Consider the following 13,517-nt stretch of genomic DNA (forward strand, 5'->3'; position numbering starts at 1 on the left):
TTGTGATCCTAGGCAAGTCATTTAAACCAACTATCTTATGCTCTTCCAAAAAGAATTGTAGAATAGAGATCAATGACAATTAGAAGCCCATGGGATAAATCTAAAGCAGAAAGGCTTTTTCTGAGTTGATCCTTTCATTTTATTTAATTTAAGTGATTTGTCTAATGTAGTAACCATTGGAAATCAAATTTGAACTCATAGCCTCTTACTTGAGAGCCTATTTGCTTCTTTTTCTGGCATACTTTTGCTTCCTTTTGTCTGACTATACTCTGCGCTGAACACATGCTTTCTGAAATAGTTCGATTTGCTTTGGGGGCCATGTTTTAATAGTTACATTGAAAAATTAGAGTACCTACATACAGGAGTGAAACAGGCTTGGTGAGACTCCATAAGAGGAAGAAGGAATGTGTAGCTTTGAAACAGAGAATTCATAGACAGATAGTTATTTTTAATTGGCTATCATTTTACAGCTATATTTTTATTTTTCTTGGAAGTTTGTTATTTGAAAGAAATCAACTTATATATTTACAACTGGTAGAATGGGATCTGAGAGTAGAATTTTAAAAGGAAGATTTTGACCTACTCTAGAAGTAGGGAGAGAATTGCTAACGCTTGCAGGTGTACAGCATTGGAATAGATTGTTTCATAAAATAGTGACCTCCCCATCCCTAAAAATATTCAAGCAGAGGTGGAATAACATTCTAGTTGGGATATTATAGAGGCAACAGGGAAGGCCTACATCAACAAGGAAGTAGATAATTATAAGTTTCTTTCAACTCTAAGATCCCATAATCCTGTTTATAGCTTTTTATTTAAAAAAAAAAAAAGGTAAAGCAATTTCAGATTGCATTAAAAGTTGTAGAATAGGGACAGCTAGATGGCCCAGTATTAGCCCTGGAGTCAAGAGGATATGAGTTCAAATCCAGCCTTAGACAATTAACATCTGCCAGCTTTGTGATCCTAGGCAAGTCATTTAAACCAACTATCTTATGCTCTTCCAAAAAGAATTGTAGAATAGAGATCAATGACAATTAGAAGCCCATGGGATAAATCTAAAGCTGAAAGGCTTTTTCTGAGTTGATCCTTTCATTTTATTTAATTTAAGTGATTTGTCTAATGTAGTAACCATTGGAAATCAAATTTGAACTCATAGCCTCTTACTTGAGAGCCAATTTGCTTCTTTTTCTGGCATACTTTTGCTTCCTTTTGTCTGACTATACTCTGCGCTGAACACATGCTTTCTGAAATAGTTCGATTTGCTTTGGGGGCCATGTTTTAATAGTTACATTGAAAAATTAGAGTACCTACATACAGGAGTGAAACAGGCTTGGTGAGACTCCATAAGAGGAAGAAGGAATGTGTAGCTTTGAAACAGAGAATTCATAGACAGATAGTTATTTTTAATTGGCTATCATTTTACAGCTATATTTTTATTTTTCTTGGAAGTTTGTTATTTGAAAGAAATCAACTTATATATTTACAACTGGTAGAATGGGATCTGAGAGTAGAATTTTAAAAGGAAGATTTTGACCTACTCTAGAAGTAGGGAGAGAATTGCTAACGCTTGCAGGTGTACAGCATTGGAATAGATTGTTTCATAAAATAGTGACCTCCCCATCCCTAAAAATATTCAAGCAGAGGTGGAATAACATTCTAGTTGGGATATTATAGAGGCAACAGGGAAGGCCTACATCAACAAGGAAGTAGATAATTATAAGTTTCTTTCAACTCTAAGATCCCATAATCCTGTTTATAGCTTTTTATTTAAAAAAAAAAAAAGGTAAAGCAATTTCAGATTGCATTAAAAGTTGTAGAATAGGGACAGCTAGATGGCCCAGTATTAGCCCTGAAGTCAAGAGGATATGAGTTCAAATCCAACCTTAGACAATTAACATCTGCCAGCTTTGTGATCCTAGGCAAGTCATTTAAACCAACTATCTTATGCTCTTCCAAAAAGAATTGTAGAATAGAGATCAATGACAATTAGAAGCCCATGGGATAAATCTAAAGCAGAAAGGCTTTTTCTGAGTTGATCCTTTCATTTTATTTAATTTAAGTGATTTGTCTAATGTAGTAACCATTGGAAATCAAATTTGAACTCATAGCCTCTTACTTGAGAGCCAATTTGCTTCTTTTTCTGGCATACTTTTGCTTCCTTTTGTCTGACTATACTCTGCGCTGAACACATGCTTTCTGAAATAGTTCGATTTGCTTTGGGGGCCATGTTTTAATAGTTACATTGAAAAATTAGAGTACCTACATACAGGAGTGAAACAGGCTTGGTGAGACTCCATAAGAGGAAGAAGGAATGTGTAGCTTTGAAACAGAGAATTCATAGACAGATAGTTATTTTTAATTGGCTATCATTTTACAGCTATATTTTTATTTTTCTTGGAAGTTTGTTATTTGAAAGAAATCAACTTATATATTTACAACTGGTAGAATGGGATCTGAGAGTAGAATTTTAAAAGGAAGATTTTGACCTACTCTAGAAGTAGGGAGAGAATTGCTAACGCTTGCAGGTGTACAGCATTGGAATAGATTGTTTCATAAAATAGTGACCTCCCCATCCCTAAAAATATTCAAGCAGAGGTGGAATAACATTCTAGTTGGGATATTATAGAGGCAACAGGGAAGGCCTACATCAACAAGGAAGTAGATAATTATAAGTTTCTTTCAACTCTAAGATCCCATAATCCTGTTTATAGCTTTTTATTTAAAAAAAAAAAAAGGTAAAGCAATTTCAGATTGCATTAAAAGTTGTAGAATAGGGACAGCTAGATGGCCCAGTATTAGCCCTGAAGTCAAGAGGATATGAGTTCAAATCCAACCTTAGACAATTAACATCTGCCAGCTTTGTGATCCTAGGCAAGTCATTTAAACCAACTATCTTATGCTCTTCCAAAAAGAATTGTAGAATAGAGATCAATGACAATTAGAAGCCCATGGGATAAATCTAAAGCTGAAAGGCTTTTTCTGAGTTGATCCTTTCATTTTATTTAATTTAAGTGATTTGTCTAATGTAGTAACCATTGGAAATCAAATTTGAACTCATACTCTCTTACTTGAGAGCCTATTTGCTTCTTTTTCGGGCATACTTTTGCTTCCTTTTGTCTGACTATACTCTGCGCTGAACACATGCTTTCTGAAATAGTTCGATTTGCTTTGGGGGCCATGTTTTAATAGTTACATTGAAAAATTAGAGTACCTACATACAGGAGTGAAACAGGCTTGGTGAGACTCCATAAGAGGAAGAAGGAATGTGTAGCTTTGAAACAGAGAATTCATAGACAGATAGTTATTTTTAATTGGCTATCATTTTACAGCTATATTTTTATTTTTCTTGGAAGTTTGTTATTTGAAAGAAATCAACTTATATATTTACAACTGGTAGAATGGGATCTGAGAGTAGAATTTTAAAAGGAAGATTTTGACCTACTCTAGAAGTAGGGAGAGAATTGCTAACGCTTGCAGGTGTACAGCATTGGAATAGATTGTTTCATAAAATAGTGACCTCCCCATCCCTAAAAATATTCAAGCAGAGGTGGAATAACATTCTAGTTGGGATATTATAGAGGCAACAGGGAAGGCCTACATCAACAAGGAAGTAGATAATTATAAGTTTCTTTCAACTCTAAGATCCCATAATCCTGTTTATAGCTTTTTATTTAAAAAAAAAGATTTTATTTTTAATTTATGGACTAAAGCAAGCATTTTCATGAAATAGTATATTTAAAAAGGTGATTGCACATGCAACTGTTATTGGGGACAACTTGAGATTCCCTTTAAATATATAATAAAGTTTTTTTCCCCTTTTTTTCTTTTTTTTTTCTTCCACTCCCCTGCCCTCACTCTAGAGATGGCTACTTTTAGATAGAAATACTTGTGTGTGTGTGTGTGTGTGTGTGTGTGTGTGTGTGTGTGTGTGTGTTTATAATAGGTATATATGTGTGTGTATATAAAATCATTTTATGCATATTTCTATTTTTCAGTTCTTTATCTGGATACAGATAGTGTCTTCCTTCATATATCTTTTGTTGTTAATGTGGATATTTATAATAATTAAAATGACATTAACTGTTGTTCTTAAAACAATATTGCTGTTAACATAAAGCTATCCATGTGATATTTGAAATTTGAAAAAATTTAAGCTAGTATTTTATTTTATGACCAGATCATTAAAGCAGTCAAACACAATAGGTAATACATGTTATGTTATGTACATGTTATGTGGGTAGTGTTCCCATTGTGGTCATTTAGGCTTAGCTCACTGAATCTTTAATAATCCTAACTAGAACACATGAGAGGCAACACAATATAGTGGATAATCTGTTGTTCTTAGAATATTACTGAATTGCTTAATGGTACTAAGTAGGACTATTTATAATAATACTGTTTTCCACATTAAAAAAAAAACTAAGTTTCAACATAATTTATCACCTTATTGTCAGGATTATAAGATCATAATTCTAGACCTTGGAGGCACCTTAGAAATTATGTAGCACAACCCTTTCATTTTGCAGATAAGGAAATAGGTATATAGACAATAACTGACCTGCCTATTAGTCAAACAAATAGTAAGGGTCAGAGGTCAGATTAGAATTTAGTCTTTCGATTCCATATTCCAGTTCTCTTTCCACTACACCATCCTATCAACTCAGGTTAGAAAGGCCTTGTTTCAAGTAATACCCATTTCTTAGTTGTGAGATCATGGTCAATTGCTTAATTTCCATGAATCTACTATATAACACTGCCAGTCATAGACCAAACCTTCTTAATAGGAATTCCATAAATATGTTCTAAAATATTTTTAATCATTTCAGTATAATTAGTTTCCTTTGTAATTTCATGTGTTTTATTTTATGCAATTAAAGCATTACTCTAAGGAGGCATCCACAGACTGTACTAGATTTCCAGAAAGATTCATGACACAGAAAGGGTTAAGAATCTCTATTAAAGACAGATGGTAATCTGCCTTGTAAGCGTGAGTTCCCCTTCCCCCCCAAAATTATAGGTCCTATTCATATTAGCATAGATATGAATGTAGTTATGAAGATATGAAAATCAAAGATTGGACCTCATAAATCAGTTGTAGGGAAGCTGAACTATCTGAAGATTGTATATGCACTAGTGTTTTTTTAAAAATTCTCCTTGCCTTTTAGATATAGTCATATATTCAGAGATAGACTTAAGCACATTTTTACCTTATTTTTACTTTATGGACTAAAGCAAGCATTTTCATGAAATAGTATATTTAAAAAGGTGATTGCACATGCAACTGTTATTCTGTTAGGGACAACTTGAGATTCCTTTTAAATATATAATAAAGTTTTTTTCCCCTTTTTTTTCTTTTTTTTTCTTCCACTCCCCTGCCCTCACTCTAGAGATGGCTACTGTTAGATAGAAATACGTGTGTGTGTGTGTGTGTGTGTGTGTGTGTGTTTATAATATGTATATATGTGTGTGTATATAAAATCATTTTATGCATATTTCTATTTTTCAGTTCTTTATCTGGATACAGATAGTGTCTTCCTTCATATATCTTTTGTTGTTAATGTGGATATTTATAATAATTAAAATGACATTCACTGTTGTTCTTAAAACAATATTGCTGTTAACATAAAGCTATCCATGTGATATTTGAAATTTGAAAAAATTTAAGCTAGTATTTTATTTTATGACCAGATCATTAAAGCAGTCAAACACAATAGGTAATACATGTTATATTATGTACATGTTATGTGGGTAGTGTTCCCATTGTGGTCATTTAGGCTTAGCTCACTGAATCTTTAATAATCCTAACTAGAACACATGAGAGGCAACACAATATAGTGGATAATCTTTTGTTCTTAGAATATTACTGAATTGCTTAATGGTACTAAGTAGGACTATTTATAATAATACTGTTTTCCACATTAAAAAAAAAACTAAGTTTCAACATAATTTATCACCTTATTGTCAGGATTATAAGATCATAATTCTAGACCTTGGAGGCACCTTAGAAATTATGTAGCACAACCCTTTCATTTTGCAGATAAGGAAATAAATATATAGACAATAACTGACCTGCCTATTAGTCAAACAAATAGTAAGGGTCAGAGGTCAGATTAGAATTTAGTCTTTCAATTCCATATTCCAGTTCTCTTTCCACTACACCATCCTATCAACTCAGGTTAGAAAGGCCTTGTTTCAAGTAATACCCATTTCTTAGTTGTGAGATCATGGTCAATTGCTTAATTTCCATGAATCTACTATATAGCACTGCCAGTCATAGACCAAACCTTCTTAATAGGAATTCCATAAATATGTTCTAAAATATTTTTAATCATTTCAGTATAATTGGTTTCCTTTGTAATTTCATGTGTTTTATTTTATGCAATTAAAGCATTACTCTAAGGAGGCATCCACAGACTGTACTAGATTGCCAGAAAGATTCATGACACAGAAAGGGTTAAGAATCTCTATTAAAGAGAGATGGTAATCTGCCTTGTAAGCGTGAGTTCCCCTTCCCCCTCAAAATTATAGGTCCTATTCATATTAGCATAGATATGAATGTAGTTATGAAGATATGAAAATCAAAGATTGGACCTCATAAATGTGAACAGTTGTAGGGAAGCTGAACTATCTGAAGGTTGTATATGCACTAGTGTTTTTTTAAAAATTCTCCTTGCCTTTTAGATATAGTCATATATTCAGAGATAGACTTAAGCACATTTTTACCTTATTTTTACTCTTCCTCATAAAATGACTTCCACCTATAGTATATTAAGTAGTTGTATTTATAAGTTTATGATAATTTATTATTGTAATATTGTAATATCAGGTCCTTGGATATTTGATTTGAAAGTTGTTTCAGTAACAGATTGAGGATCATTTTCCAAAAGATGTTTCTCAGAATACAAATATGGGTCAATTTGTTGCAATGAACCAACATATTACCCTACATTATTGCTCTACACTGCCCGTGACATACCTGCTGCTATCATTTTCCCGAGTTATTTAATTTGGTTTGGACAAACTGCAATCATTTTCTTACATTTAAACATCTTAGAAAATTTACGGGAACAATGTCAGTTTATAAATTCAACATCATGGTTGTTTCCCAGTTCTGTAAACCTGGGGAAATGCCAGTTTTACATCTGCTTAAAAAGGTCTTAATTGCAATTGGCACATTCCCATACAATCTTCTCTTCATGAAGAAACATTTTAAGGGGATAGGAGCAAATTTACAGCTGATTTTTTTTTTTAATCACAGGTGTAAAAGTGTTGAAGCCCATAATTTGTGACCAGAGACCAAAGCAAATTCAGCTTAGTATCAAGTTGGTGATTTAGGAACCCATAATTCCCTCTCTTTATTTTGGGCAGAGTCTGTTTTCTGTCTTTTAATGTTTTTTTTTATTTTTAATTTTCAGGTGGTTGCTCATTTGATGAGCCATTTACTACATGTGGATACAGCCAGGGTAAGGACGACGACTTTGATTGGGAATGGGTGAACACCTTGACTAAACCATCTGATCCTTGGATGCCATCAGGTTTGTTATAAATTGTGGGGTTTCTATTTCATAATAAGAGGGTTAGATTTCAATTTCTGCTCAACATCTATTTAATATAGATATTTGTTGAATGAATGACAATTTGGGGAAATAGATGAGAGATATGGATGTAGAGGATTGGTCAGCTGATGAAAATAAATTAGAGCATAGTTCCTTTTCATAACATTGGATTTATTGTAATTTAATATCTCTTATCCTTCCTAGTTGAGTATTAATCCCATTATCTTTGAAGTAGCACTTCTTATAGGAAAGAGACTAAGTTGGCAAAGGCACAACAGTATCTAAAGGAGCAATGTTGGTATCAGTTTCAATAAGAATAGATACCATACTGAATGGAGTGGCAAGAAATATAGTACTTTGTAGATATGGTTTAAATTTTCTTTCTTATGTTTGTGAAATGGGGATGTTAGTCATGAGGATATTCTGAAGGAAAATAAGATGAAATCTTTGCAAAGCACAACAAAAATAAACAATAATAGGTAAATTTGGCTATCAGTGTCATTCTTTTGGTAGTGACTCTTTTTTCAATTTTGGTTTTTATTCTTTTTTGAAACATTAATTGATTTTTATTTTTCTCTTATTTTGAGCATTGGGACATGATTTGAACTATAGAAGAGACATATTCATCTGATAGTAATACAAAGGGTAAATTTGAGAATAAAAGAATATTGGTGGGACGTGATACTTGTTAGGAGGCTATTTCAGTAATCCAGAGATAGGTGGTAATGTAAATGTGGGGGAAGGCAGTGATAGTGAGGGGGAAACATTTGGAGGACTTGTATAAGAGAGATTGTAGAGATAAAAAGGGGTTACATATGAGAAGTGAGGGAAAGAGGAGGAAGAAACAAAGTATGAGTGATTAGATTGGTACCATTGTTAGAAATAAGGAAACTAGAGCAAAGAACAGGTTTGAGATAGATTATTAAAATTTGATTTTTTTTGTAGTACTGTTGCTGCAATTTTGCAGTATTGTTGAAATATTTAAGAGGAAATGTTCTGTAAATACTTAGAGACATAGATTCCAGCATATGAGAAAAGATAGAAAAGGAAATAATAGATTTGGGAATCACTTACATGGAGATGGTTATTGAAATATTTGGAGTAAATCCTATTGAAATGGGAAATAGAAGAGAAAAAGCTAATGATGGAATTGCCTACTTTAAAAGGTCAATTCAACAAACACTGAACTAAAGAATTTATAATACAAAGGAAAGGCATCTTTAGATTTATAATTTTGATACAATGGCAAGTAAAATAAAGGAGAATGAGAGGTCCTGGCTAAGCTCTATGGGTCATATGGCATAGAAGACATCATTTTGGCTTTAGGAATCAGCAAAGGAGGTACCATATGAATTAGATCATGGAAAAGGAATGGAACTTTAAAAGACTTAAATGAAGGGAAAGAACCTTTCCAAACATGTATGGAATTAGAAATAAATGAGATGAAATAGAGCAGGATGAGACTAGGAGACAGAGAATAGTACAGTTTGACTAGAATTTGGAGTATATGAAAGAGGGTATTGTGAAAGAAGATTGAAAGTATATTGGAATCAAGTTTTAGAAAGCAAGGATTGGGAATTCATTTTTTGAATAGAGAGTTGGTATCTAATAATGGCTCTGAATAGAACAGTAGCATCAAAGCAATGCAATAGAACAATTACTTCCTCAACATGTCCATCCTTAATCTTTGAAGAGGACCAATGATATCATGAAATGGTATCTTGACTTGTGCATGAATTGAAATGAAGCAGAGTTGCACAAGGTGGTCAACTTTACTTTCTTTTCCAGAGTCATCAAAGTCTAGTGATTAGAAAAACAGTCAGGACAACTTGTGATGGCTTGTGTTACAGTGGATGACCTTGTGAAAGATGGATTGGAGAGGAAAGAGAGATAATGGAAAAACTACATTCTAGACTTGAAGATATGTTGTGTCCTGGTTTCTAGAGCCCCCAAGTTGGGGTGACAAAACATAATTGTTGCTTTCTAGAGCCCCCAAGTTGGGGTGATTAAATGTACCTTCCTAGTGGAGAAGTGATGAGGTGGGACTTCCGAGGATGGTGGGAAAATGGAGTCTGTTTATTTCAAGGACTTTCCCCTTTTTATAATGTAACAAAAACAACACTGAGCACGTGGGACCACATAAACAACTTGCCATTGTATGTGGTTTGCCACCTAGTATCATTCTTCTACCTGGTATCACTCTGCCTCAATCTCCACACAGGTTGTCACTGACTTGTCAGGAAGGTTGAGAGTCCTTAGGGGAGATGGGGAGCTGAACCAGACACTGTCAGCAGGTTTCCTCTGGACTGAAGGGTCTTATTCCTCACCCAGAGTCCCCCCACTGACTGTGACCCTCTACAAAGATATGAGAGCTTCAACTAATGTTATAATATAAATGGAAAGAATTGGGAGTGTTGCGGGAGATTGTAGCGCTATTAGTAGGATGTGGCCACTGATTAAGAGTATATAATGAAAGAAATTTCAAGTCAGAAAGCAATTCTTAGAGAAATATGTGGAGATGTCTAAGAAGCAGTTGGAAATTCATGATTGAAACTCTTAATAAATGAAGTGGAGCTATTAATTTGACTCATCTACGTAGAGATAATAAGTGAAGTTATGGAGATTAGTAAGGTTACTAAGTGAGCGAATGTTGGAAAAGATAAAGGCCATGGACAGAACTTTGAGGTAAGATAAGGATATTAAACCAACAATATCAACAGAAAAAAGAATGGCCAAAGAAGTAGATGGTTAACCATATGAGTTAATAGAAGAGAGCGTATCAAAAAGCAAGGGATAATCTGAAGACTATACACACACACACACACACACACACACACACACACACGTATACACACATGTATATATATATGCATGTATATCTCTCAGTATGTGTATATATATTTGCAGTATTAACATTCTACAGAATATCAAGGTTAATACATGCTAAACAAAAGACTATTGGACTTACCAATAAGAATTATGGGAAGGGGTATTTTCAATAAAGTGGTAGAGATTGAAGTCAGATTGTGAGAAATCAAAGAGTGAGTGTGTAATCATGATGTGTAATTTAATTTCCATATACTGATTTTTTGAAGTTTGATGGTGAAGGGATTAAGGTAGGATTTTTGTTTTGTTTTATATGATGTTGAAAATTGGGTATATCTCAGTATGTTTGTAGACAGAAGGGAAGGAATGTGAAGAGAGGGGGAGATCAAAGATATTTCTATAAAAGAGGGAGTAATTATTTAGAGAAGATTTGAAGAGATGGGATTTAGGATCCCAGGTGAATGCATTTTTGATTGAGCGAGGGAGGATATTTCTTTTGAAATCTCAAAAGGGAAGAAGGAGATGACTAAATATACTAAAACTTTTAGACAAGTAAAATCTAGGATTTACTTGCATTAGATGGACTTCATTTTCTTGGTAAAATGAGAGCTGGGATTTCCTATGGAAAGTAAATGGCAGACTGGTGGACTTGACAGGAAAGAAGAACAACTTTTATGGAAAAATGATGGTCAATCACAGATGTATGAAATCATTACTGTGCAGCAGGTAAAGCCTGCTTGAAGTTCCATGGTACTCACACTTGTTAGCCCAAGGGATCTTAAGTAGATCATTAAATTTCTTCTCAACATCTGTAAAATGGGGATGTTTGCACAGCATGACCTCATAAAATTCTTATGAGGATAGAGCCTTATATCCTTCATTTTATCATTATATCAATTCATAGCATTAAATAGATTGAGAAGTTGTCATTATTGTTATAAATGTCTAATAGAACTGGTCAATACTATCTTATGTTTGCCTTTAGAAGTCTGGCTGCTGTGCATTAGGAATTTAGGTTTCCTCTAGCATAAAAACTTGAATTGAGATCACTTGACATATTGTCCAATTCTACCTTAAGTAGAGATGTGACTTAAATTTTTTGTGTTAAAATTTAAATGTAAGCTATAAACTATTCCTTAAGTCATTCTTATTTTTACCATTTCTTTGGGAAGTGACATTGGTTCCTTCTACAGTCTCAAAAAATGCCCCTTAGAAAAGAAGAGTTTAGTTGGGAGAAAAAAAGTGTCCCACAGGGTTCTTGCTCTGGGAGTTGAAAAACTGTCATCTTTTGTTTCATACCAAAAGTTTGAGGCACCGCTGAGTAATTATCTATTATTTTTATTTGTGTGACAAGATACATTTAAACATCAAAGCAGTAAGCGTAATTTAAGTTTTAATTTTTAGTTTCTCAACTTAGTTTAAATTTTTGTAATAACAGCATTTTAATGGGTAGGATATTTTTTCTCTGTCTGCATTAGCAAAGCTATTTTTAACTGCACTTTTAAAAAGTTAAATACAGTCTGGAGCTATGTGCAAGCTGACTTGATAACTACTGTGAAGCTGTTACGTTATATTCTGGAAATACATATTTAGGGTTGCATAAATACTACATGCCATTTAAAAAATCCTATTTTAAACTGCTATTTATGCTATTGGTAGATTTTTTTTTCTCAGCTAGTTCTGTGAACAGTAACTTTTCAGTTAATGGAAATGTGCCAAAGCTGATTATTCATTCCCTTTATAAGTGGGTAGCCTGTTGAAGTGGATTGCTAGTAGCTTTTTCTCTTGCCTAAGGGAAAATTTCCTTACTTTATACTCTAAGAATGAGAATGCTCACTAGGAGTACAATTCCTTGATGAAGAATTCTAGGGATAACATTACACTTACAGCTACTGCTGTAGTCTAATGCTTCCTGTGTCTAATAGCACACTACCTCATGTTTAATCTTCATTACAATGAATTTAAAAATTTAATCTAAAATAAATAGATCCATAGGATTGAACATAGACAAAATGTTTTATTATATCACTAACTTCCCACATTTTAGTCTTTTTTAAGCTTAATTATTCCAGTTTTGAAAATATCATATATTTACTTAAGATATTGTTCAATAAAAATCCTATCCCAAATATAAGAAATAAATGATTTTGTTTTGTACTGAAGGAGAAATTATGCAAGGAAAATCCATAGCATGTCAAATTTAGCTCTAGTGTGAACAATATACTTAGTAGTTGATGGTTATGGCCATTTACCTCTCATAAAACTGACATTTTATCTTCCTCTTTCAAGTAGTACTGTTTCTAAGTGATTGTAATGTAGGGATGGATGGAGGTATTGTGGGGAAATAAGAAATGTTGGTGATTGCATCATGAAAATCTAATTCAGTTAGTGGATCTAAAAGATAGATTTTTTAAAACCTTTTATAATATATGTCACTTTCTACTCTATGCCACTGTCACTCTATAATATATGTCTACTTTTCTTTATGTATCCTGGGAATAACAACAGTTGTAGTAAATGGTTACTAGGCTTGGAAAATCTATTGTCTCTTATAAAAAGACCATCTTTGGGTAGTGGCTGCAACTTATTTAGGGCCAAGAGAATGGGACATGGGGATAGAATGGACATTTGCATGTTTATTTTGATGGCCTGCAATATAGAAAAATGGCAAACATATTTGGTGCAAGTTTCATGTTTGGAAAAGATGATGGATTAATAGCTAAGATAATTAAAGTTCTTTCATCAGGTACATGCATCAATATGTTAATGCTTTTCCCACATTAAGAAGACTACTCTAGTGTTTGACAAACCCAAAGATTCTAAATTTTGGGATAAGATTTCATTATTTGATAAAAACTGCTGGGATAACTGGAAATCAGTATGGCAGAAATTAGGCAAGGACCCACACTTAACACCACATACCAAGATAAGATCAAAATGGGTCCATGACCTAGGCATAAAGAACGAGATTATAAATAAATTAGAGGAACATAGGATAGTTTATCTCTCAGACTTGTGGAGGAGAAAGAAATTTGTGACCAAAGATGAACTAGAGACCATTACCAATCACAAAATAGAAAATTTTGATTATATCAAATTAAAAAGCCTTTGTACAAACAGAACGAATGCAAACAAGAT

At 33.3% G+C, this 13,517-nt stretch overlaps 1 protein-coding gene across 6 annotated transcripts in view; it reads left to right on the forward strand.

Moving 5' to 3' along the window:
- PTPRM (protein tyrosine phosphatase receptor type M) overlaps positions 1-13,517 on the forward strand; it is a 966,854-nt gene that overhangs the window by 246,866 nt on the left and 706,471 nt on the right. For all 6 annotated transcript variants that reach the window (XM_051970436.1, XM_051970437.1, XM_051970431.1 and 3 more), the window contains exon 2: positions 7,413-7,532. In XM_051970436.1, coding sequence (XP_051826396.1) covers positions 7,413-7,532 — 120 coding nt within the window. The remainder of the gene's footprint in view (positions 1-7,412; positions 7,533-13,517) is intronic.

The sequence above is a fragment of the Antechinus flavipes genome, chromosome 1 (assembly GCF_016432865.1).
Source record: "Antechinus flavipes isolate AdamAnt ecotype Samford, QLD, Australia chromosome 1, AdamAnt_v2, whole genome shotgun sequence".
NCBI classification, from domain to species: Eukaryota; Metazoa; Chordata; class Mammalia; order Dasyuromorphia; family Dasyuridae; genus Antechinus; species Antechinus flavipes.